Source organism: Lynx rufus, unplaced genomic scaffold (assembly GCF_022079265.1).
Source record: "Lynx rufus isolate CCGP_SWC_20201006 ecotype Redwood Valley unplaced genomic scaffold, mLynRuf1.p SCAF_6, whole genome shotgun sequence".
NCBI lineage: Eukaryota > Metazoa > Chordata > Mammalia > Carnivora > Felidae > Lynx > Lynx rufus.
The window spans coordinates 30,555,735-30,583,631 of record NW_025814878.1 but is presented as its reverse complement, the minus strand read 5'-3'; the positions used below and the strand labels follow the sequence as shown (position 1 = coordinate 30,583,631).

Genomic DNA, 27,897 nt, shown 5'->3' with positions numbered 1-27,897 from the left:
CTGGCCATTAGCCATCACAGATCTCATTTCTTTGCATCAGTTGGATTAAAACAATTTTTTTAAGTTAAAAAAAAAAGGTAAAATATCTTCAATCAAATTGCATGACTAATGAAGATAAGGGCCGGTCTCTACATCTGTATGACTAGCTCAGTTCCTTTGTATGTCTGGTCTACCACAGAAAGTGACAGAGGCTTTTAAACAAGCAATTTGCTATTTTGAGCTGATATTGCTGAGCTTTTCCTAATACACTGGTTGATCAGTAGCATAAGACCTTTCAGACGCTAACTGGCAGAAATAAGCCCTTCTAAGGTTTTCTAAATCCTTCCTATCCTCCTAACACGACTCCTCCAGTCAAGTGCTAGAGGTTGGGGAGTAGAACCCTATCAGGTGTTAAAGACACCCAAGTGAGTCAGAGAACTTGGCTGGCAGTTTAACCGGGCCCTACTACAAATACTCTGTAATAGAAGTGCCACATTTAATTAGCCCTGAAGCAGGGAACAGAGCTCTTTCATTTTAGAAAGCGGGGCGAATGGAATCTCAAAGAAAAAAAAAAGGCAAACCTCTTACCTTTTGTAGCGATTCGTACACACTGGGTTTTAGTTTCCTGATGGAGCAAAACATGAAAGACCATAGTCAGTGTACAGACAATATTTCCTATTACATAATCTGGAGCTATAAATTAGGTTTGGGAAGAACAGAATCGCAATTTCAAGGAAACTTTTATTTTTAAAATGTATTTTCGGATATATTTTTTAAACCCTGAAGTAAGAACATTTACAAATTTTTCATCATTTTCTAAAAATTCAGGGGTCTGTTTTCCTCTGTAATGAAACAGGCTATCTTGTCTGGGACAAGTAGCTAAAGCATTCTATTTGTACTTACTGTACTTTTTGAATGATTAGAAAGAAAAATGTGTTTGCAGAGCTAATACAAATCAGACCCAAACACAAACTTCATTCTTGCCACACAGCTGTAGACTCAGAACATCACATCCTCTCGCTTGGATCCTAGCACGACTAATGAGTTAAATGACAGTACTTAGAAAGATCATCCAAAGGTTGGATCCCAATGAAGGGAGGATTTACCTGTTCTTTTTTTTCTTCCCTTTTGAATTTAGGTGTTAGGAGTTAGCTATTTCTCACTGGGACTATTTTCCTATTCTTGCTAGACAGATGGAGTTGAGGAAGGAGAAGTTGACATGGGAAGGGACAAAAATGATTTCAGATTCTTTTTCTTTTCTTTTTGATGTTGTGTGGTGGCACTAAGCAGTGGAATACGTCTCTAGGCCCACACCACACACCTTCAGGACTTCGTTGATTCAGTTCAAATCTTTGAATGTACAAGAGGTTGGAAAAGATGGTAAAGCCAGTGAACAAAACAAAGGCTATTTGTTTGAGGATGTATTTATAACTCCATCTTGAGTATTTCTATATATTGATAAACCAAGAGTTTTCCACTTCCTCTTAAGCATTTACTACTTTTCAATTACACAGAAGAAAGCACTGAGGAGGAATTAGTAGTAAAACATACAACTTTGAACTTCTATTACTTAATTGTGACGTGAGGCCTTTACAGTGCGTTCCAAGAGAGATTGTTTCACATTCCCACAAAGGCCCAAAGGGATTCTGATTTCCTAAAAGCAATCTCTCTTAATTCTATCAGGATTTCCAGCCTCTGCTGGTAGGAACCCCATCGATTTTGGAACTATTTGCCAAGGTAACCATGAGATATATTGTTGCTCCTCTGTAATTTGATTAAACCACATGTAGATATATTAAGAATGCAGAGAGAACATTCATATCGAGGCTTTTAAAGAGTGCCAGGGAAAATCCTTTATAAGTAACAGACATTCATTAACACTCCTCTTATACCACAGTCCAAGTAATGAAAGTTAATTTAGAATCTCTCACATCTTTAAAGATGAATACCCAAATGCAGAACCGTGTTTTCTACCACTATGCTACTTTATACCCAGAATGGAATACTAACTTCCATAGTCTTCTCGTTTTGGGGTAGTCCAATTGTACCAGTGATGTGCAATCATGTGCATGCGGGAGGCGGGCAGTCAGCCTGTCTCGAAAGACTCCCACTTATGTAGAAATAAACTAGACAGAAGATGAGAATAACATTTTCAACCAGGGGCAGCCTGTGGCTTTGGAGAACATCCTAGAAGATGCTGTGGCATTCTTCTTTGCCATCTACTGGCAAAAGAATATAGGTAAGCTGAAAGATAGAGCTCTCATTCAAAAGCAGCCAGTCAATACCCCAGGTTCTCGTGGCCCCCGCAGAAAAGCAAATACATTTTGTCTTTCAATTTAACTATTCCAAAGTATAATATGTCTGTTGCAATTGGATATCACGGATGTCACATCATCTTCCAGGTACCCACCTCAGGGACTCAATTACCCAAAGCCAGAAATTTCCTATACAGCTACAAGTACACAAAATATGTCAGTTTTCTATTGGATTTTAAATTGTAGGGGTTTTCTATTCTTGGCATTTTTCCCCCCTATCCCTTCCTAAAAAAAAAAAAAATTAAATAAGTTTTAGGAAAGAAAATCTTTCAAAGAGAACAGCATGAGGCACGAAAGGCCAGGTTATTTCCCCACATATGGAACCACCGGTAGTTTCTATCTTCCTGTTGTGTTTTCCTCTTCAATATTCATTTGGGATCAGCGGCAGTGTTCAAAAACAACTGTGTCCAAAATGGGAAAAGGAGGGGCAACAGGGGAAACGGAGAACAGACTTCGCTAATGGCACAGCATCCCTCCATCTCCAGGCAGCCTCCTGTTTAGGTTGTGTCAGATATGCCACAGGCACCCTATTACTTTGTAATCAGAGGATTGTTACTTGTTATTTACTATTTGGCTTGTACCCTCTGAAAAGTTTATAAGGGTTTATTAGCCTGCTGTGGAGCACGCATTCTGTTTATCCTGCAGTAAATTTAATCTTCTGAAGTACGCCACTACTGAGCAAAGAAGACAGAACAATGCCCGGTATTTACTGGGCCTTCAGTCCCAGCGGCAGCACACCCAACTTCTCAAATCATTTTCCTCACAATTGTTCTTGTGGGCTTTCCTGAAGAAGGCTCACGGAGAAGCAGTTACTAGGAAACAGGAACCCAGAGCGATGGAACTGGCATGGAGCCTCAACCCTACAGTAGGCCCGGAACTGTGCGCCCTGTTGGGAACAGAAACAACACCCCCACACACACACCATTTCCCCCCACCTTTTTTTTAATTTTCTTCCTGACACATGCTACTGAGTATTTATAAAATTCAACTGCAGCTCTTCCTCAGGGCAGTGAAAAAGCAAATTTGGGGGGAGGCTCACCTTCTCCACACTGCTCATTGCCTGGAAGTAGATGTTGTATCCTTTGCGTGGAGCCAAAGGAGGGTTCCAAAAGCCCTGATAGGTCCTGTTGTCGCCCACTGTGAATGGGGCAGGTTCAGGAAGATTCCCTGGGGGTAGTTCCGCAGCGAAGTAGTATGGAGAACCCCCACTCAGGGCATTTTGGTATGTAACGGGAACCTGGTAGCATTCCATGGCTCCAGCTTCTCTCTTGGTTCGGTGTGGGTGCAACTCCTCCACAACAATCTGATAGGCACTTTTTGGAAAAAGAAGAAAAAAAAAGCACACATTTAGAGATTCTGGATACTAAGATTTCTGGGGGAAAATGAAGTATTTAATATTAACATGCAACAATTTAAAGTTTGAAAGTCAGTCTTAACCCACAGCATTCTTTCTCCCCCCCCCCCCCAGCTATTTTGCCATAACATAGAATTTCATGTGGATTCTCCCTTCCCCCAAACCCAACATGGTTACTAAGGAACTGGAAAAAAGTAAGAAGAATCACCGTAGAATGCTATGCATTTTTTTTTTAATGTTGAGAAATGAGTCACCTTAATAAGAAACCTGACATTAGCAAGAGACACATAATAGATTAAGTTCTTTGTCTGATATTTTTAAATGTTTAAAGTTAACATTTTCTTTGAAATGATAGAGTAGAAGGCCCTGCTCCAGGGCCCAACAGAACGGGGCCTCAGGGTGGGGCTCAAAGCGGCAGTTTGTGGGGCTGTCATCACATTAGAGACAGAGTGTGCTGACAGGCTTCTCCACATCCTGACCTTGCCATGGCATCAACATGGGCTCAGAGCTACGCAGATCTAAAGCACAAGTGACATGCTGCAAAACGGGCACAGATGGACAGAAATCTGTCCTCCTCACCGAAATAGACAGCTTCCTTCTTCTGGAGCTGTTAATAATAAAATCTTACAAATTGTAGAAACAGATGGCATTTGCCCTATTAAAGCTTGAACTAAACCTTCTAATACCTTCCTTCAAAGTCTTAAAACTTTCCTACAATAGTTGTTATCTTACAGAGGAAAGAAAAAATAATGCAACTTTAAAATAAAGGTCTGCTTAATCACTAATATTTTTTTATCAATTACAAGTGATATGTTAATATTTTTTCTTTTTAAAATTTAAAATTTGTTTTTTTCATTTTAAAAGAAATGTTAATGTTTATTTATTTTTTTTGAGAGAGAGAGAGAGAGAGAGAGCAGGATAGAGAGAGGAGGACAGAGGATCCAAAGCAGGTTGTGTGCTGTCAGTACAGAGCCCAAAGCAGAGCTTGAACTCTTGAACCACGAGATCATGACCTGAGCCGAAGTCGGATGCTTAAGCAACTGAGCCACTCAGGTGCCCCAATATTTTTTCTTTGTAGGATATTCTTCAGGAAATTTTTTTTTTTTTTTAGGTAACATACACCTGAGAAAGTTGACATTATTAATATATTTTATATGTTTTTAATGAATTTAAAATTCCCCCAAATTATGAAAAATGCATTATGGTAGGTTATATAAATTGAATATAAATAAGCTGTCTGTAGAGCTGTTTGAATCTTGAATCTCTAGGGCAAATATGCTCCTTCTATATAGGGATGACAGTCACTGAATGACTCTCCAGCAGGAATAGAATATTTTCTTTAATGAACTTCCATAAAAAGAAAGAGGAGTAGAGGTGCCTGGGTGGCTGAGTTGGTTAAGCGTCGGACTCTTGATTTCAGCTCATATGATCTCACGGTTTGTGAGATCGAGCCCCGTGTCAGGCTCTGAGCTGACAGCATGGAGCCTGCTTGGGATTCTCCCTCTCTGCCCCTTCCTTGCTCGCACTCTCTCCTTTCTCAAAAAAAAAGAAAGAGGAGGGAAAGACACAGAGAGAGTAGAGAGACAGGCAGACATACCAAGAGAGAGACAGAGAGAGAAAAAATGAATTTGCATCTATCATAATGAAAAATTAAATTTTATATCAGTTTAGATTTAGTATAAAATTCTAACTTAATATAAGCTCTGTTATACCTACAAACAGAAAACCTTCATAGAATAAAAGAAAGCTTTATAAAAGTTTTCTTTTCTTCCTAATATTTAAATTTTTCCATTAAAATATTGCTAGGAACTTGGTGGTTTGGTATTTATCTCTTTTCGTTTAGAAATAGGACAGAAAGTGTAGTAATGTCAGAAATCTAGATTTGGGCAGGCAACTAAGACAGAAATCTATGTTATTTGAAATTACATGTAGTCCATCATTCTCTATACTTCTGCCAGTTTGGGTCTCTAAGCTCCTAGGAATGCTATTGACAGGATACATGCTCTCTGAGGGGTCCATGGAGCAGTCACTCGTCAGTTTTAAAATACAGGAAGTACATAAGCATAGCCCTTGGAGAGAAAGATGAATCGTAGCTGACCTATGCCATGTTAAGAAAGCCTAATCATTTTTTTCCGTTTATTTTCAATTTAGAATCCATATTTGTATGCATTATACATTGTGTATACATTTACGTATCCTGTGGATACATACTTTTAGATAGATAAATTTACACACGCACACTCCCCAAACAAGTCTAATCTCATATTCTTGCTCTAGTGGGCGATAATGCTAATTACCCATCTTCATTAATTATTTAACCTAATCCTTAAAAATAAACTCCTTGTTCATTATCCCTTTTCTCTACAAAAATCCAGAAAATCTAGTCAACAGTCTTAACTAATTCTGTTAGACCGACATAGGTTGTACATTCCAAATTAAGGAATTTCGCGCAAGAGGGCTTGTCTCTCCACATCTATTAGGAGCAAAGCAAACTAACGATGCTGGAGAGGATTAAAAGAAGAAAAGGTGCATTCTGGTCTTGGGGAAAGATCTCATTGAACTTGAGATGAAATCCCAAACTAAATATTACAAAGCTCATTTTTAAAAGAAATCATCTTCCCTTCATTGATCAATTTGTGTGAGCAGGCTGTTCTTACAACAGCCTCACTTCTACTTTTTAACAACCTGTTCTTTTTTTTCTCCCCTGCTATTTCTTATTTATCAATACGAATTAATTAAAGGAAGGAAAATAAAGAACGAGAAATCAAATTAGAAGTGATTTAGCTGATTACATGAAATGGGCCCGGGCTTTTCCATCCTTGTGGATGCCTAATTACCTAATGGTACTTAACTCTAGCTGGAACTAAATATTATTTGAGCTTAGTACTCTAGCAATTTAAAATATTCCAAAGCCACCTAAATAGTTTTATTCACTCTGCCCATATTTGGTATTTCCCCCATTCCTTTTAATTGAAGTTTTAAAATATGTCTATAATTAAGATAAAATCAATATAGTGGCATTATGAATCTTCACTTGATGCTGAAAATATGATTTCCTTATGTTAAACAACTAAAAATGATTTCACTTCACTATAATTTAATTTGATTAGAATTGGTATGTAGTCAATTTTAGTTTTGAAGGAGGCCAAACGATGACTTTTCACCATACAATTTTCCTTCAGTTACAAGACTAAAAAAATAGACAAGAGGATTTTGCCATTAGCTCAAAAAGTGATTATACGATATATATGGTAGATGGTCTTCCTGGTTTAACACTTAAAATTGTTGAAGCCGAACCCCAAATTACATATAACAGCCTGCCATGTTTTTGTTTTTAACCCATTAGTAAGAAAAACTGCTGAGAATCTGGTTTTAGTTTTAGATCGTATCACTTCTTGGTGATAGCAAAGAGCAAATTATACAATTGTACACACTTCTCATTTTGTATCTGAAATGTCTCCTTAAAGCTTCAGGAGAAATTTCCTCGCTCCAGTGTGGTGCTATTTCTCCTATGAACAAACTTCCAAAGATCTCATGGCCACCATTGCTCATATCGTCCTAATGGAAATATTTTGATGATCCACAGAGTAAAGGTTTAAATACTGTTTTGGTGACCATGATATTTCCTGTGCTTCATCTCTTACCTCCTTAAACATACAAGTCAGGTCCCTCGTGACTTCCCTATTTCTGTAAGAGGAACTATCAGTTTCTGAATCAACAAAGCTCTAAATCCTGGCATTAACTTTAATAAGTTCTATTTTTAACTATGTTCTACCTCCCTTGTAATATTTCTTTTCATTCCCACTGTTTCCATCAATAGGAGAGTATTTACAACATTATATTCACATTACTGGCTTAGTTAACTTCCTTCCATTTTTTTCTTCATGTATTCCAGGCACCCATCCATCCACCCATCCACCCACCCATCACTCCATCCACTCACTCTATTATTTTTTGAGTATTCTCTACATACCATGAACTGTTCATGAAGAATGCAAAAGAGAACCATTTTTCAAACTTCTGATACTTTCCTAAAACACTACTTTAGGCATTGACTACTCTTCTCTAACATTCCACTTTGTCGAAACTATGTGAAGCTCTCCCATTGTCAAAATCTATTCTACTGGGGTTAATATCTTACCACATCTCTTACCTTATATCTCCACTCTTGCTCTTACTACTTCCTGATACTCATTCTCCATTTCAAACTTGAATGACCACTGTTACCAAACATACCATACATACTGTCAAAGAGCTTCCGCCTTTTTCCTTTTCTAGCTTTTCTACTTCTGCTATAAAGCCTTCTCTGACTAGTTCACTTCTTAGTGTTACTCTGTCTTCTAAAGGCAATGGAGGGAACTCTGGTGGTAACTGAGGGTTGAAGTGGGGGGTTAGACATTAGAGTCAAGTGGGATGCTTTTGCAGTTTAGTCCTCAATCCATCCACAGATCATAATGACACAAATTCGTTAAGAAGAACCATCAGGGGTATCTCTCAAGAATTCTGGGTTTGAAAAAAGGCCCCAGACCACTGTCTTATAATATTTATTAATTATATTTATTTACAAGGTTAGTGTTTATCACTAACCCACTACATTAAAAATATTATCTGGTATTTAGCTACACATAATGGGAATTGTATTTTTAACTATTGTGTCCATCTATTCACTCATCAAATATGTACTGAGTGCCTATTATATGTCACACACTATTTTAAGTGCTGAGGTTACAATGAGCACAGTAGTAAAAGTCTCTGCTGTCATGAAGCTTACATTCTAGTGCAAAATACAAATAAACAAATTAAAAAACAAACACACGATATGTCAAGATGAGGTAAGTCCTCTAAAGAAAAATAAAGCAGGATAAGGGAAATGAGGAATCATAGGATTGAAGAGTTCTATTTTATATGTGGTTGTCAAGAGAGACTTCTGTGACAAAGTGCCCTTTAGGGAGAAGCCTGAAGGGGAAGATTCAGCTACGTGGCTGCTTTGATCAGTTACCTCCTCCTGCAAAATAAATTCCCCTAGAATTGTGGCTCAAAACAATAAGCATTTCATATTGTGCAGTTTCTGTGGGCCAGAAATTTGGGAGTGGCTTAACCAAAGAGTTCTGGTTCTGGGTGTCTTGTAAGGTCACAATCAAATTATTAGCTGGGGCTGCAGTACTTAAAGGCTGGAGAGAAGATTTCACAGAAAGGGCATACCTCCTTTCATTTTCAGATAGAAAACAATCTACCTCCTAGGATTCTGTGGAATAAATTAAAATGACATCTATTTGATTTTACTTGGGTCCTATAGCTTGTATAAAGGGTAAAGAGATGGCAAAATAGGGCAAAAAGAGGAATTACATCTTTGCTTAAATTTCAAAGCATTTTTACTGGAGTTCAAGTAATGTCTATGTCATGGCAGCAGTTAGAAATATCAGGTGCCACTATATAATCTCTTTAAATTGCTGAGATGAAATAGAATATTCTGCAAATTAGGATAGTAGTCCTAATGTTTCAAGTTGTATATAAGTGAACAATTGACCTGGGGAGTAACTCTAATACACAATGTTTGCATTCCAACCAATACAGATATAGTACACATATAAATGTTAATGTTAATCTGTATTTCTGTTAAGCTATCACGGAACATCAGACTATGTCTTTTCCTAATATAACTGTGGAAAATATAGTGGATTTTTTTTCAGCTATTATTTAAATTCCAGTTAACATACAATGTCATACTAATTTCATGTGTATAATATAGTGATTCAACAATTCCATATAATACCCAGTGCTCATCACAAATACACTATTTAATCCCCACCACTTATTTCACCCACCCCCTTAGTCACTCCCCTCTGGTAACGATTAGTTGGTTTTCCATAGTTAAATTCTGTTTCTTAGTTTCTCTCTCTCTTTCCTTTGCTCATTTGTTTTGGAAATCATATGGTATTTGTCTTTCTCTGACTGGCTTACTTTGCTTAGCATAATACTCTCTAACTCCATCCATGTTGTTGCAAATGACAAGATTTCATCCTTTGTATGGCAGAGTAATATTCCATTGTGTTTGTATGTGTATATATAAATATATATATACCACATCTTATTTATTTATTTATTTATTTATTTATTTATTTATTTATTTATAAATTTACATCCAAATCAGTTAGCATATAGTGCAACAATGATTTCAGGAGTAGATTCCTTAATGCTCCTTACCCATTTAGCCCATTCCCTCTCCCACAACACCTCCAGTAACCCTGTGTTTGTTCTCCATACTTAAGAGTCTCTTATGTTCTGTCCCCCTCTCTGTTTTTATATTATTTTTGCTTCCCTTCCCTTATGTTCATCTATCCTGTGTCTTAAGGTCCTCATATGAGTGAAGTCATATGATATGTGTCTGTCTCTGACTAATTTCGCCTAGCATAATATCCTCTAGTTCCATCCACATAGTTGCAAATGGCAAGATTTCATTTGTTTTTGATTGCCGAGTAATACTCCATTGTATATATACACCACATCTTCTTTATCCATTCATCCATCGATGGACACTTGGGATCTTTCCATACTTAGGCTATTGTTGATAGTGCTGCTATAAACATTGGGGTGCATGTGTCCCTTCGAAACGTCATATCTGTATCCCTTGGATAAATACCTAGTAGTGCAATTGCTGGGTTGCAGGGTAGTTCTATTTTTAATATTTTGAGGAAACTCCATACTGTTTACCAGAGTGGCTGAACCAGTTTGCATTCCCACCAGCAATGCAAAAGAGATCCTTTTTCTCCACAGCCTCACTAATACCTGTTGTCACCTGAGTTGTTAGTGTTAGCCATTCTGACAGGTGTGAGGTGGTATCTCATTGTGGTTTTGATTTGTATTTCACTGATAATGAGTGATGTGGAAATTTTTTCATGTGGTAGTTGGCCATCTGGATATCTTCCTTGGCGAAGTGTCTATTCATATCTTTTGCCCATTTCTTCACTAGATCGTTTGGTTTTTGGGTGTTGGGTTTGATAAGTTCTTTATAGATTTTGGACACTAACCCTTTATCTGATATGTTGTTTGCAAATATCTTCTCCCATTCTGTTGGTGGCCTTTTAGTTTTGTTGATTGTTTCGTTTGCTGTGCAGAAGATTTTTATTTTGATGAGGTCCCAATAGTTCGTTTTTGTTGTTGTTTCCCTTGCCTCTGGAGAAGTGGTGAGTAAGAAGTTGTTGTGGCCAAGATCAAAGAGGTTTTTGCCTGCTTTCTCCTCGAGGATTTTGATGGCTTCCTGCCTTACATTTAGGTCTTTCATCCATTTTGAGTTTATTTCTGTGTGTGGTGTAAGAAAGTGGTCCAGGTTCATTCTGTCCAGTTTTCTCAGAACCACGTGCTAAAGAGACTATCTTTATTCGATTGGATATTCTTTCCTGCTTTGCCCAAAGATTAGTTGGCGAACATTTGTGGGTCCATTTCTGGGTTCTCTATTCTGTTCTATTGATCTGAGTGTCTGTTCTTGTGCCAGTACCATACTGTCTTGAGGATTACAGCTTTGTAGTACAGCTTGAAGTCCAGGACTGTGATGTCTCCTGCTTTGGTTTTCTTTTTCCAGATTGCTTTGGCTATTCGGGGCCTTTACTGGTTCCATACAAATGTTAGGATTGTTTGCTCTAGCTCTGTGAAGAATGCTGCTGTTATTTTAATAGGGATTGCATTGAACATGTAGACTGCTTTGGACAGTATCGGCATTTAAACAATATTTATTCTTCCTACCCAGGTGCATGGAATATTTTTCCAATTTTTTATGTCTTCAATTTCTTTCATAAGCTTTCTATAGTTTTCAGTGTATAGATTTTTTACCTCTTTGGTTTGATTTATTCCTAGGTATTTTATGAGTTTTGATGCAATTGTAAATGGGAATAATTCCATGATTTCTCTTTCTGTTGTTTCATTGTTGGTGTATAGGAATGCAACCAATTTGTGAGCATTGATTTTATATCTTGCAACTTTGCTGAATTGATGAATCAGTTCTAGCAGTTTTTTGGTGGAATCTTTTGGGTTTTCCATATAGAGTATCATGTCATCTGAGAAGAGTGAAAGTTTGACCTCCTCCTGGCCGGTTTGAATGCCTTTTATTTCTTTGTGTTGTCTGATCTCAAAGGCTAAGACTTCCAATACTACATTGAATAACAGTGGTGAGAGTGGACATCCGTGTCTTGTTCCTGACCTTAGGGGGAAAGCTCTCAGTTTTTCCCCATTGAGGATGATATTAGCGTTGGGTCTTTAATATATGGCTTTTATGATCTTGAGGTATGATCTTTCTATCCCTACTTTCTTGAGGGTTTTTATCAAGAAAGCATGCTGTATATTGTCAAATGCTTTCTCTGCATCTATTGAGAGGATCATATGGTTCTTGTCCTTTATTTTATTGATGTGATGAATCACATTGATTGTTTTGCAGATATTGAACCAGTCCTGCATCCCAGGTATAAATTCCAATTGGCGTGGTGAATAACTTTTTAATGTATTGCTGGATCCGGTAGGCTAATATCTTGTTGAGGATTTTTGCATTCATGTTCATCAGGGAAATTGGTCTATAGTTCTCCTTTTTAATGGGGTCTCTGTCTAGTTTTGGAATCAAGGCAATTCTGGCTTCACAGAAAGAGTTTGGAAGTTTTCCTTCCATTTCTAGTTTTTGGAACACCTTCAAGAGAATAGGTGTTAACTCTTCCTTAAATGTTTGACAGAATTCCCCTGGAAAGCCATCTGGCCCCGGACTCTTGTTTTTTGGAGATTTTTGATTACTAATTCGATTTCTTTATGGTTATCGTTCTGTTTAAATTTTCTATTTCTTCCTGTTTCAGTTTCGGTAGTGCATATGTTTCTAGGAATTTGTCCATTTCTTCCAGATTGCCCATTTTATTGGTGTATAATTGCTTATAATATTCTTTTTATTGTTTTTAAATATTCTTATTATTGTTTTTATTTCTGTTGTGTTGGTTGTGATCTCTCCTCTTTCATTATTGATTTTATTTATTTGGGTCCTTTCCTTTTTCTTTTTAAACAAACTGGCCAGTGGTTTATCAATTTTGTTAACTCTTTCAAAGAACCAGCTTCTCGTTTCATTGGTCTGTTCTACTGTTTTTTTGGTTTCGATAGCATTAATTTTGGCTCTAATCTTTATTATTTCCTGTCTTCTGCTGGTCTTGGGCTTTATTTGCTGTCCTTTTTCCAGCTCCTTAAGGTGTAAAGTTAGGTTGTGTATCTGAGATCTTTCTTCCTTCTTTGGGAAGGCCTGGATTGCTATATACTTTCCTCTTATGACCGCCTTTGCTGCGTCCCAGAGGTTTTGGGTTGTGGTGTTATCAGTTTCATTGGCTTCTGTGTTCTTTTTAATTTCTTCTTTAACTTCTTGGTTAGCCCATTCATTCTTTAGTAGGATGTTCTGTAGTCTCCAAGTATTTGTTACCTTTCTAAATTTTTTTTGTGGTTGATTTCGAGTTTCATAGCATTATGGTCTGAAAAGATGCACGGTATGATCTTGATTTTTTTGTACTTGTTGAGGATGATTTGCGTCCCAGTATGTGGTCTATTCTGGAGAACGTTCCATGTGCACTGGAGAAGAATGTATATTCTGCTGCTTTAGGATGAAATGTTGTGAACATATCTGTTAAGTCCATCTTGTCCAGTGTGTCATTCCAAGCCATTGTTTCCTTGTTGATTTTTTGATTAGATGATCTGTCCATTGCTGTGAGTGGGGTGTTGAAGTCTCCTACTATTATGGTATTACTATTGATGAGTTTCTTTATGTTTGTGATTAATTGATTTTTATATTTGGGTTCTTCCACATTTGGTGCATAACTGTTTACAATTGTTAGGACTTCTTGGTCTATGGACATCTTGATTATGATATAATGCCCTTCTGCATCCCTTGATACAGTCTTTAGTTTAAAGTCTAGATTGTCTGATATAAGTATGGCTACTCTGGCTTTCTTTTGTTGACCATTACCATGATAGATGGTTCTTCATCCCCTTACGTTCAATCTGAAGGTGCCTTTAGATCTAAAGTGGGTCTCTTATAAACAGCATATAGATAGATCTTGTTTTCTTATTCATTCTGTTACACTATGTTTTTTGATAGGAGCATTTAGTCCATTGCCATTTAGAGTGAGTACTGAAACATATGAATTTATTGCCATTATGTTGCTTGTAGAGTTGGATTTTCTGGTGTTGTTCGCTGGTCCTTTCTAGTGTTTGCTGCTTTTGGTATTAATTAATTAATTAATTAATTAATTTTCATCTTTTATCCCCTCAGAGACTCCCCCTTAAAATTTCTTGCAGTTCTGGCTTAGTGGTCACAAACTCTAATTTTTGTTGGTCTGGGAAACTTTTTATCTCTCCTTCTATTTTGAATGACAGCCTTGCTGGATAAAGAATTCTTGGCTGTATATTTTTCTGATTCAGCACATTGAATATATCCTGCCACTCTTTTCTGGTCTGCCAGGTTTCTGTGGATAGGTCTGCTGCAAACCTGATCTGTCTTCCCTTGTAGGTTAAGGACTTTTTTCCCCTTGCTGCTTTCATGATTCTTTCTTTGCCTGAGTATTTTGTGAATTTGACTATGCTATGCCTTGTTGATGGTCGGTTTTTGTTGAATCTAATGGGAGTCCTCTGTGCGTCCTGGATTTTGACGTCTGTGTCTTTCCCCAGGTTAGGAAAGTTTTCCACTATGATTTGCTCACATAACCCTTCTACCCCTATTTCTCTCTCTTCCTCTTCTGGGACCCCTATGATTCTGATGTTGTTTCTTTTTAATGAGTCACCGGTTTCTCTATGTCTTAAATTGTGCTCTTTTGCCTTAGTCTCCCTCTTTTCTTCTGCTTCATTATTCTCCATAAGTTTGTCCTCTATATCACTGATTCTCTGTTCTGCCTCATTCATCCTTGCTGCCCTGACATCCATTTGAGATTGCAGCTCAGTTATAGCATCTTTTATTTCATCCTAACTAGCTTTTACTTCTTTTATCTCCACAGAAAGGGATTCTAATCTATTTCAACTCCAGCTAGTATTCTTATTATTGTGATTCTAAATTCTGGTTCAGATATCTTACTTGTAACTGTGTTGGTTAAATCCCTGGCTGTCGTTTCCTCCTGTTCTTTCTTTTGGAGTGAATTCATTCATTTTGTCATTTTGAAGGGAGAAAAGGAATTAATGAGGTAAAAATTAAAATAAAAAAAAATTAAAATGAAAAAATTAAAAACAAAACACATATACAAAAAAAAATCAAGTAAATGATGCTAGATCCTAGGTGTGTTTTGGTCTATGTGTTGAAAGGGGCTTGATAGAGAAAAAAGGGAAAGAAAAAAAAAGGAAATCATTTGAAAATTTGAAAAAATAAATACACTTAAGTAGAATAAAATGAAATGATGGAAGTAAAATAGAATTTGAAAAAATTTACACAAAAGTAAAAAAAAAGTAGAAAAAATTAGAGAAATGTTTTTAATAAAAGAGAAGAAACGAAAAAAGGAAAAAGAAAAAAAAAAAGAAAATTGAATAGATCGACTGGTGAACAGACTGAAATATGACTGAAATTACTTTGCTTTCTCCCTGAATTCAAACTATGAAGTGCTGTATAGTCCATAAACTAAGCAGGTGGAGAGATTCATGTTCCTGAAGAGTGAGATTGGCCCAGTTGAGCGGGGCTTAGAGTAATGGCTCCCTTCTCCACTGGATAGTGCTGCTTAGCATACTGGGGTAGATTGTTGTGGCGCTTGTAGGTGCCTATGCACATGCACGGGAGCGGTGATAATGGCATCACCCAGCTACCCAGTCTCTAGTATAGGAACTTTGTTCTCCCCAATCAGCAATTGCACACCTGTCCTTTGTCTTTGGCTTCTGTCCACTCCCCACTTTTACACAGTTCATGACCAAGCCCCAGGCTGTAACTCCCTCCTGAGTTTTATGTCAGATGTGGCTGTTTTACCCGACCCCTTATTTCTGAGGAACTGAGGCTTTGACCCATTTTGCCCCTCTGTGGGAGGGTCTCACCAAACAATGGCCGGGTGCCAGCTGGACCCAGGAATGTTTACAGGACTGTGCTGCTGCCGATGCCCAGAGACTGCGTCTGAGTGTCAGCCCATCCCAGAAAAAGTTCATGAGATCATGTAGCAGCAGCCTTTCAGAGGTTATGGAAAATCACAACACACATCTGGCACAGGCTTCACCCCCAGCAACCTTGTTTTAGCACCAGTGAATGTGGTTGTTCTCCCGGGTCCACTGGGGCCTTTGCCTTTGGGGGAGCCACACAGCCTCTACCAGGTGTCCTCCCAGCAGGGGAACCGCCTCTCCCATGTGGCCCAAAGATGCCCAGACTTCACTCTGCTCCTGGAGATTTGCCCTTCTCACCAGAGCACTGCCAGGTATTGAGCTGCGGAGTTTCAGACTCTGCACTCCTGCTGTTTATAGAGTCTAAATGGAATTTAAACCCTGTCCTTTCTCCTTTCTCCCTTTTTAGTTTAGTCCCTGTGGCTGTTTCCACTTTTCCACTTTCTCTCCAGCTCCTATGTGGGGGGGAGTTCTTTACCCGTATTCTCCCTCCAACCCTCCACCCTGTCTCCATCCTCTCTCCCCATGCAAAAACGGCACCCTCACCTCCATGGCTTCTCTCTCTCCCAGTTCACCTCTCTGCACCATGTACCTGCAGAATTCTGTGGTTCATGTTGTGAAGATTGTTGTGTTAATTCTCAGATCAGTTTTGTAGGTGTGCAGGATGGTTTAGTGTTGATCTGGCTGTATTTCATGGACGTGAGACACAAAAAAACTTCCATGCTGTTCTGCCATCTTGGCTCCTCCCTACCACACCTTTTTTTAATACCACATTTTCTTTATCCATTTATCAGTCAATGGACACTTGGGCTATTTCCATAGTTTGGCTACTACAGACAATGCTGCTATAAACATTGGCTGCATGTATTCTTTTGAGTTAGTATTTCTGTATTTTTTGGGTAAATACTACTAGTGCAATTGCTGAATCATAGGGTAATTCTATTTTTTACCTTTCTGAGGACCTCCATACTGTTTTGCAGAGTGAATGCAACAAAATGGTGATTTTGACTATATTTCATGACTATCTCCTAATTACCTAATTAAGAATACATTGTAGTTAATGTTTTTAAAATGAAAAATTAGGTTTGGGGAGACTGGGTGGCTCAGTCAGTTAAACATCAGACTCTTGATTTTGGCTCAGGTAGAGATCTCAGGGTCATGAGATTGAGCCCTAAGTCAGGCTCAACGCTGGGTGTGGAACCTGCTTAAGATTCTCTATCCCTCTGCCCTTCCCCTGTTGTGTGCAGACGCATGCACACATATACTCTCTTTCTCAAGAAACAATAAATTAAAATGAAAAATTAGGTTTTACCTACAAAATAAATATTTAGTTACCCTATAATATGTAGATTCCTACCAGCTTAAAATAGCTTATATTTGGAAAATGCTGCAGTTAAATACACATTCATTTATTACATCTTACAATAAGCTGAGTTCATCACTGAAGAACTCTTCCCTGTGTTTTTGCAATATGTTGCTGCAATGTTCATTATTTGGAAACACAGCTACATTGGGTCAATCTTTTAATAAGCGGGACATTCTATGCATTATAATTTATAATTATATCATTCAGGCTACAATTTGAATCCATTCATCAAGAATAGAAAATGTTTTAGAAAAAAAAGAGAAAACAAATTATGCATTCTAGGGAGTTGGTTCCAAATGTGGGTAATATTTATTCTGCCAATCATACTAATGATTGTCAAGTGATGCCAGTTTTAGGGATAGATCTTAAAAAGTCAATAAGGAGATTCAAAGGTGTAGGTAAGTCAGATGGCAACTTTCAGACTTTAGAATAATTATATATTCAGAAATAATTTTGTCAAAAAACCATCAGAATTGCACTGCCCATGTTGACATTAGTGTATAGACACAGTCTTAAGGGTAACAGAAGAACAAAGTGTTTGGTGAGACTGAGTGCTGCATTATTTAGAACAGGATTTTTCACTGGGGTGGACATTATTTGTTCTGTATATCTCAACTTTAGAAAGAAACACAAAAAATATATAACAAATATTGTAATTTTTCTTTGTGTGTGTATGTGTGTGTGTGTGTGACAGAGAGAGAGAGAGAGAGAGAGAGAGAGAGAGAGAGAGAATCGTAAGCCGTCTCCATGCCCAGTGTGGAGCCTGATACAAGGCTCGATCTCATGTCCCTGAGATCATGACCTGAGCCAAAGTCAAGAGTTGGGTACTGAACCAACTGAGTCACCCAGGCACCCTATAATTTCTAATACACAAAAGAACTCATTCCAAAGAGAGAGCATGCCTTCTTTTTCATTTGGGGTAGCAATCAAATACAACAAATGAAAACATTTGTTATTACTTAATATTACCTCAAAAAATACCTTGAATTCTTGGATGACTTTTTGCTCTGCTACCACTTGTAAAATAAAAACTACTCTCATCTCTCACCTAGTCTCCATTCCTTTCTCTGCTCATCAAAGCTTTATATCTCCTATGTGTGTAAAACTGTGTGTAAGTATCACATACATTTCCATCACTTCTATCTTAATTAATGTGGTCCAATAGCACTTCCCACTGGGACCCTTTTGCTTTCAGTCTGGTCTAGTCCCAGTCCATTCCCTATGTTTCTATCAGAGTGATCTTTCCAAGAACATAACATTGCTCGTAACAATTTGTGCTTACAGTCCTTCTGTGGCCACCTTCAGTTTTTGGACTGGCACTAAACAGCTTCTTCCTCTGGACCCTGCTTATTTCTCCAACCTCCCTTTTCCCACACACCCTTCCCTCTCAAGGATCTGAGCTACTTGCAGTTCTGGAATGCACCACATTATATCACATATCCAATCATTTGCTTTGTAATTTTTCAAGAAGACCATTGGCCCTTCTCTTCTCAGCAACCTCTCCCCTCTTGTCAAAAGTGACCCTTGGCTGAGCCCATTCTTCAAAACTCTGCTCCAGTACCACCTTTTCTAACTGCTGTCATTTCACTTATCATATTGTGTTGTCATCATTCATTGCTTTATGAGTCTGTCATCCCCAGTGGAGGACACATACTAAATTGCCTTAGGTGGATTTCTATTCCAATTATCTATCAGCCGCTGGTGCATATTGAATGTTATTGGAATCAATAAATTTATAAAAACCATTTGTAACTTTAGCTTTCTTGATAACACTAAACTAAACTACATGTACAAACTCTATATAACAAGGTGCTATGATAGAGGCTTTAGGAATTGGAGTCTGTTTGACATTATGAAGACCAGAGCAGAACAACTCAGATATTTCCACTGGAGTTGGGGCAACTGGATGGGAAAACGCAGTCTGGCACAGGCTAGTAATATGGTAAAGTAGGGAAAGATAGAACCTAGTGTTTAGGGGCTGATTTAGCAGAAAAAACTAATGGACGGATGCTCTTGGGAGGTTTAGCTAGGTGGTAAATAGGTCTGGCTTTTATTAGGAGGGGAGAAGATGGGCCATATACAGAGTGGAATGGCAACAAGCATTAGCATATAAGGAATTCTAATAGCCTGACATAAATAAAGAATCTGGCAGAAGAGTCAAATACTTTAAAGAATCCAATCAAAGACTTGACATCCTAGACATAAATACAGTGCTATGAAAATTGATTACATCAATTTGGGTCCTCATTTTCAAAGACATTAAAGCACTGGACAAGATATACCTTGAGATAAGGTTCCAGTTACTGGTAGCAATATCAAAGGTAAGAATGTGGTCAGAGGAAAGAAGACAGAATCATCTCCTGGGAAGATTTAAAAAGCAAAGGAACCAGGCTTCTTCTGAGGCCAAATTGCAGACTAGCCAGTCTGGTCCTGCCACCTGATCCCCCCCCATCCGTGTTCCCAGATAGCTGGACAAGTCATTAAAAAAAAAAAAATGGACACAGTGGGGTCAGAATATTAGTTGGGAAACAGATTTTTTTTCCTGCCAGTAACATTCTTTTAATATAGTTGTTATTTGTTTATATATCATTTAATTATTTCTTCTTATAGTATTCTTATTGTAAATTATTTTTTTTTGAGTATTAATCTCCTATACTGTAAAAGTTGTAGTTTTCAGCCACTGGGCTCAATTCCAGAAAAGGAGAAATGGCTTCCCAACAAACACAAAGAGGTACATTTCTGTGTCAGAGAAAGAGGATACAGGATTATCAAAGATTATTTTGCATAAACCCTAGTTCAGACTACATGAATTTTTGGAAATTAGAAATTTTGTAATAATGTAAATAAAGTAAAAGAAATGTTTTTGCTTTCCAAGCATGTTTTTTATAACATACTTACAAATTCAACAAAATTCCTTAACACCAATTATGACCAAAGGATTTACAAGGCTGCAGACTCCTTTGATTGTTTATGATGAAACTGGGCACAGGCTGTGTGTTCTGTTGGGATCATTGTGTCTTTGATTTACAAATAATGTTTGGCACAGTGCCAGGCACATAATACATGGTCAGTTAATGTTTGTGTAATAAATTGATTAAACGAAGAGAGAGCTAATGAAAGTTACATTATGTAGCCTGGTGAGGCAATAATAATTACACACGGTGTGTGCAATTTACATTAAGTAAGGCTGAATTCACTCAAATATCTAACTCTTCAAAGATAAATGCAAGTACCCGGTAGCTCATTTAAACAACAGTAACAGAACTGAACACCTAGAAAGTAAATTTTATCACAGGTAGGAACATGTGAATGACCCTGATTACTTGTCAATAGAAAAAGATGTTGAATGCAGGCATTTTCTCTTTCTCCTCTGGATCAGCAATCAAACTCACTCACAGATCATCGATTCATGAATAGCACTATATACGTACTTTACATTTTCAAGTAGCCCGTGTTTCTCAAGTGTTTACATGACAAGTGTATTCAGTCATCTCTCCTTTTCTCAGGCATGGTTTTCCCATGATTTTTAGCAAGACAAAAAACAGAGTTTTCCTATGGACTCAACTTCTTTTATTAATTTTTTTAAATTAAAAAGTCTTCCTTTCCATTGATACAGATTTGTCTGAATGGTTCCTATGTGCTCAGAAGGTGAAATGTGTTTATTTTATACATGGAGCAAAGATTAACTTTATTTTCTTAATGAACATGTAAGTGACTTGAGATGAACCAATTATGACATATCTGCACTGATTTCTGTGCCTTGACTTATTTCTCAATAGAAGCATAAAAATAAAAGTATCCACAAAATCTACAAGTTTCCCATGGAAATTTGCTTAACTTTTGGTCACTTATCTAATTACAAATGTGAAGAATTAAAATCATTGGAATAATCCGAATCCCTGAAAAAAACATGGCTCATAGCTTTCTGCAAGATGAGAGTAATATGGGAGATTTTAATGGTGGATAGATCAAGGAAATGCCAAATTGAATTTTAATATTTACTACGGAATTCCTGATAAGCAACAATTCCCGATAAGCTGCATTCATTAAAACTAATCTCCTTTTATTTCCTCAAAGCTTCCTATTTTTCAATCACTCATATGAAATTATTCGTAACACATTTAATAATGCATTGGATAAGAGTTATTTTCTCATTCTATTTCTGACAAATACCTTCAAAGCCCATATTCTATAGATACCGACAGAGGAAGTGGAATGAAATGGGACTAGAGGAAAATAAAAATCAAAGAGCAGTGCTCTTATATCAAACAGTACAGAGAATGATTCAGTGCATGAATATCTCAAAAACGCCCTTAGAATTTTATTCTTAAAAGTCTATCTGCAGGCTTTGTCCAAATGAAAAACAAACAAAAACAAAACAAAACAAAAATAAAACCTCTGACAGTTATCATCAAATGAACATCTCTTAGAAATGAACCACTATATCGACCACTAAGCAGCTATGAGAAACAGCTTTCCTATTGCTGTTTTTCCCTATTCTTATTATTCTTTTCCCACTTACCTGATTGGTGCCCCTTTAGCCTGTGCTGGTCTCAACAATACAGTTATTGTGGTGGCCGTTTCATTGAGAGAGGCATCGACTCCTTCATAGTCCGGTAAAGTTGGAGCTGGTAAGTGATTGATGAGGGGGAAAAAGTTTCAGTCAATTAAAAGAATTATATCATAGTTCAGGATGAATAAATATCCTGAATGGGGGAAAATAAATTTCCTATTTAATTTTCTGAAATGTACCTTATTTTGTAGAATACCATACATAACTGGATGTTAACCCTGGGAGTATAGGCAGCAGAAGATATGAAGCCCACGGTTTGTTATTGAAATTTAAATGATCATCTGGTGACTTGGACACACACTCCAAACCTTTTGTGAAGGGGCTTTAGCTTTTAGTTTCCTGGGACCTTGAAACCAGCATTGATGGCATGGAAGTGATGTGAACAGCGTCGACTCTGGGGACTCTGGGTAAGGGGCTTGCACACGGAGATGCAGAGACAGAAATGGCAAGAAGTGAGCCAGAGGCTACCTGGTGAGGTGGTGCTGTATACGATCTAAAGGTTGTGGAATGGCCCAGTGTTAGTATCTGGACTGCTTTCACCACTGGGGCCACAACAGAAACATATCAAGGCAGTGTGATGAATGGGAATAGGAACCTTAGTTTGTATTTAGCATTAACTAGTGCATTCGTTGCCAAATTCTTGAGAAGAAGAAACTTATAAATTTTCAAAATATTTGATAATATTTTGGGTGGGGGAGAGGGCTCCCTAATCTTGAACTGGGTGAAAAAGTAACCTCAAATGGCTTTTGGTTATTTCTACACAGAAAGATGTTTTAGGGAGGACATAACAGGTGAAATGTGTACACTCTCAGAGAAACTGATAATAGATGGCATCCAATACAAATTTCAAAGTATTTCATTCATTCACTGAGCATTTACTGAATATATACATTGTGTCAATTTTTTTAGTGCTATAAGTATAAAGACAAACAAAACATGGTCTCTGATATGTATAGAGTTGAAAGTAGAGATTCATATTTACCAAGAATGAGAATCTCATAAACAACAACAACAAAAAACTATAACAAAATTTTAGGTGACTAAAAGAAGAGTCAGTTCATTTGTTAAAACAGTAGCTCTCAAACTAGTCAGAACAGAAGCCCATGGAGAACTTCTTAAAACAGATTGATGCCTTTTCCCTTAGAGTTTCTAGCTCAGTAGGTCCAGGGAGGAGCCTGATACCGTGCATTTCTAGAAAGTTTTCAGGTGATGTTGATGCGGTTGGTCTGTGGACCACACTTGGGAGAACCACTAATCTAAACTAAACCACTAGTCTAAACTAGCATGGGGAGTCAGAAAAACAAAACAAAGACAACTTCAGGATTCAGAGGATGCTTGAGCTGAATGTCACAAGAACAGTACAAACTCATCAGGACAAGAAAGTAGTCAATACAATGCCTGAGACAGGAAACAGAATATCTGAACATGTCATCACATGAAAGGACACGGTGCATTCTGACAGCTACAAGCAGTCTGGTAGGCCTGGAACTTTGGACTATGAGTAGGAGTGGAAGATGGGAGAAGCCATAAAATTAAGGGATACAAATGCTAATTATGTATGGATGTTTGGGCTTTATCCTACTGAATATAATATATTAGATTTTGAAAAAATTTAGGAAGGAAATACATGCTGTACAAAGATCAATCGAAAAATACAATGAAGCAAGGTAAGTCTGAAGGCAAGGATAGTGCTTGGAAAGATATTTCAATGAGCTGTTTAAAATACGGTCCAGATGGAAAGGAAGAATCAGAAAGAGACAAATTACCTGAGAGTTATTCAGGAAGTAGAATCAATGGATATTAAATATGTACAATATGTAGACATACGTGGATAATATATGTGTGTATTAAAACACACACACACACACACACACACACACACACACAATGCCTCCAATAACTTGATTTCACTTCTATTTAAAGTGTTTTTAAAGTGCTGAGGAATATAATTTCTGCACTCAAGGGATAAATAACAAGAAGTTACCTTAATATTTCAAATGATGCCGGGCACTACACTAACCACACATTTTATTAGCTTTAGTTTGATTACTGCATGTTCCAAAGACACAGTGATTGCAGTCTAGTTTTTAAAGTCCAATTCAAGTGCCCATGTACATAGGTTGATTCAAGTAAAACTGGGCAGCTAAATAATTCAAAGAAAATGCTACATGGGTGTTCTGGACTTTCACTATAAATTTTCTATTCAATAAAAACCACGTGTCTAAACCATAATAAATTATGATTCTCGATAGTGTCCATTGTTTTACAAGTTCACGTAATTTTGTAGCTATCTCTAGTGAAAGATCTTGACTCAAATGCAGCACTGTGGCTAATTCCAGAGGGTAAGAAACATGTTTCACTGTACAGTGATATCACCAGGTCATCTTTTCTAGTGATTTAATCAATATTTTAAATTGATGATTTTGAATTGTTCCACCAGGGAGTCAATTGGCAAATTTAATACATTGTTATTTTCTAACATAATGGATGATATTCTCAAATTCTTTTTTTGTTAGAATAAGATAAATCAAATAGCTCATACTGGAATAGCTAATATTTTTCATGATATAAATTTTTAAGGTTTTATATTCAAAACATTTCCAATTAGAAACTAGACTTCAAAAAAATAGAGAATATGTAGCTTCCTTCTGATGCAAATGATACAGATTCGGAACAACAGTAGAAATTTTTAGTGATGTATTATAATATAAGGTATTATCAACATATGCTATGTAGAACTATAATGAAAATGAACATAAAGGAACAAAAAGGTAGGAACTCAACATCAGTATTTTAATATATTAAGTAGTTGATCCTGTAACACATTCGTTTTTCAGATTTAACTCTTCAGCTACATATATAAAATGTATTTATTTTAGTAATCTTAAATAACTAAGATAACACATTACATAAGCTATTAAAATGTATTTATTTTAGTAATCTTAAATAACTAAGATAACACATTACATAAGCTAATGTAGAATTCGGGCATATTATAATGCTGACTGGTGGCCAAATTTAGTCAGATTAAACTGGTGACTTGACTGGAGGGGAAATCTGTATTTACTAGATTATCTGTAAATAATCTAGTCATTACAAACTGAAATTATGAGCATAAAATAATGTGAAATTTAACTGTATATGCTTATCAACTTCAAATCTCCCACACATCACCATTCTGAAATTTAGATGAGTTTAGGTGAGATTTGTAAGAGAAAGAACAGCTCATGTTTGCTTAAAAATACCAGGATGTCAAGGAAAATGGAACAGAGTGACAAGGAATGTGGCACTGTAATAGATCAAAGATCTCCTATCATTCTTTGGATAAAATCCACTTATGATATCTGATATCATAATAATTACAAACTCCTTAAAAGTATAAATCTTTTAGCATTTATAATGAACTTTTAAATGTTTCTAGTTCAGATAAAACAACGTTTTAAAAAAGACCACTTTCAATGAAAAGTGATTATTTGAGATGTTTTTAGGTTTGGACATATAACCAATTATAACCCATATTCACATAATTCTTTAAAGAACCTTCAACCATGAATAACTAGCTATATTAAAGATTTAATAAGTGAGACGACTACCCTCAGCATACATATGATTCTCTAGGATGTGCTATTATAAACCAATCCTGTTCGCACTTTATTCCTCTGCATACCTGAGATATTGGTGGTCACATTGATGGCTGTGGCTGGCCCAAAGCCTTTGACTGTGCTGGCTCTTATGAAAAACTGGTAGGTGGTTCCAGGATGCAGATGCATGAAGACATGGTGGGTGCTGTTCCATAAATTTGATACAGTCTGGGGAGGTCCAGCCACTGGAACTGCAGGATCAAATGATCTTATGCTGCTGTAGCTGACCTGTTTTAAGAAATATACTTCCTATTACATACCCAATATAAGTCATAATATAATCTAAATAAACCCCTTTTAAATAAGATAGTATTCAAGGGCATCTCTGTGGAGTGAATCCCATTTTTCTTAAACTTCTCTTCCTTCTCATTTGGATATGGTTATTCCACTATCATTACATATCTAATGTCAGTCCATCTGTCCATCCATCCATCCATCCATCTATAGATATACCTAGAGTTATAACATCTGACTGGACCAATATACATCTATTTTCTTGCATCAAAAGATAAATTAATTTACTTAACTATGAAAACACACATAGACACAATCCTATATATATATAGGATATATATATACCTATATATCATATATTTTAATGTGTATGAAACACAGAAACCGTTCAACAAATGTTTGTTATAACTAACATCATCTTATACTTTGTCTGAGTTACACAACAAATTTCATGTAAGTATTCAAGTATGCTAATAGAGTCACAAATTATAAGACTGCACTAGTGATTCCGGTTCCCGTGATGCTCTCTGCAGCCACTAGAAATTTAAATATTTTATGCTCGAATCAACACTGACTATGCAAGAACAGAACAACATATTTGTGCAATTAAAATGATCTTTTCTTCCTTTTAGTTTCTCATATTTAAAAATAAGATGATGATTTATGTTCAAAATTGCGATGAAGCTCTGGAATAGTCAGGTTTATAATGTATTTTCCTTTTTTGGTAATGATCCTTTATTCTGTAACAATTGGCATTCATTGGCCTCCCCTAAATTACAGTATAAAATGTGAGTTTCTTAATTTTATAAAAATTCATTCTTTACAACCATCAGTAAGTCTGTTTGAAAAGGCCTATCTTGCGTCCCTAAAACAACAACAACAAAACATACATTTACTTTAAGAATTAGAAAATTCTAGGTGTTATAAAATATTTGTTTTGAAACTGAATTTTGGGATCAAGGAATTTGTAAACTAAAAGAGGGGAGAACTAAAAATGATTTTAGTCTCCTAATCCTCTCTTACTTATTTTCCATTATTTCTCTAAGTTTTTCCTTTTACTCTCCCTTCAACCCACATTTCAATTAACTTCTCCTAATACCTCATATTGAGTGATGATTCCATTTGGATCCAAAGGTTCTTTCCAGTTCAAGAAGATTTTATTTTCAAAAGATGTTCCTTGAAGAGAATTGACTGGTACAGGGCCAGGCACTACAAAATATACATTTTTGGTTATAATCCTTATATCAGAAACAGAAAAAGTAAATACTGTAAGCGATATAAGCCAAATGAAAAATAAATAAATAAAATGTGTCCTTAAAAATATAAGCTATGTGACTTGTTTTCTGATTTAAACAAATGGGAATTTAAAGTAATCTACAAACTTCTAATGTGGAAAATGTACAATTGCAAAGTTATTTTTATTCAAAAGAATATTCTATCACCTTGGAGGGTTGAATAAATTGTGTAGTATAGTCTTCTCTGTTGTATACCTCCAATAACATGAAGATCTCGTTTGTAATTTGTTTCAAGAACAGAGCTATATTTCCCTGAAAGATATTCAGGGATAAGCCCCTAAAGTGTCTCCATAAACACATTTCATTAAATAATGAATTATAATAATAATCAACACTCCTTGGACTTAATTTTTTTTTATGTTTTATTTTATATTTGAGAGAAAGAGACAGACAGAGAGAGAGAAGGAAAGAGGCAGAGAGGCGGAGACAGAATCTGAAGCAGGCTCCAGGCTCCGAGCGGTTAGCACAGAGCCTGATGTGGGGCTTGAACTCACAAGCAGTGAGATCATAACCTGAGCTGAAGTTGGACATTTAACGGACTGAGCCACCTAGGTGCCCCATCACTCCTTGGACTTAAAAGCCAAATCAAAATAAAATTGAATTGAAATCTCTGTTAATAGTCAATATGACTTTTATTGCCATACTTATTAAATTTCTATAACTTAAAAAGACAGCATTGATTATTACAATTTTTAAGAAACTTAAAGATGAATAGGTTCAAATATCATGGCTTCAGTGTTTTAAATGAAATTCCCTTTTGTAAACCTAAGCATCAAACCATTTTATAACATCAGACTTGTTTAGGACTCAACAATCAGCATAACCAGTTTTGAAGTGTCCCCAGGTATGACAAGAGCTAAGAAACCTTCAGACCAGACGTTATTTGCAAATGTCATATAACTGACAATACCCAGTGGCAGCAATGAGCAACATGTCAGCTTCTATTGACAAAATGTAAAACATCAGATACTTTTGCTATTTGCTTTTATGTATTTTATCTAAATCCATAGTTACTATTTATTCACACAAATAATCAGTTTCTTGCTCTGATAATGTTTGAATATGTAT

At 36.6% G+C, this 27,897-nt stretch overlaps 1 protein-coding gene across 1 annotated transcript in view; it reads right to left on the bottom strand.

Moving 5' to 3' along the window:
- The window catches only part of PTPRK (protein tyrosine phosphatase receptor type K), a 396,010-nt gene that overhangs the window by 63,729 nt on the left and 304,384 nt on the right, over positions 1–27,897 (bottom strand). Inside the window, exons 7-11 of the mRNA XM_047102318.1 lie at positions 26,634–26,743; positions 25,327–25,528; positions 21,609–21,714; positions 3,334–3,607; positions 568–604 (exon numbers count right to left, since the gene is read on the bottom strand). Coding sequence (XP_046958274.1) covers positions 568–604; positions 3,334–3,607; positions 21,609–21,714; positions 25,327–25,528; positions 26,634–26,743 — 729 coding nt within the window. The remainder of the gene's footprint in view (positions 1–567; positions 605–3,333; positions 3,608–21,608; positions 21,715–25,326; positions 25,529–26,633; positions 26,744–27,897) is intronic.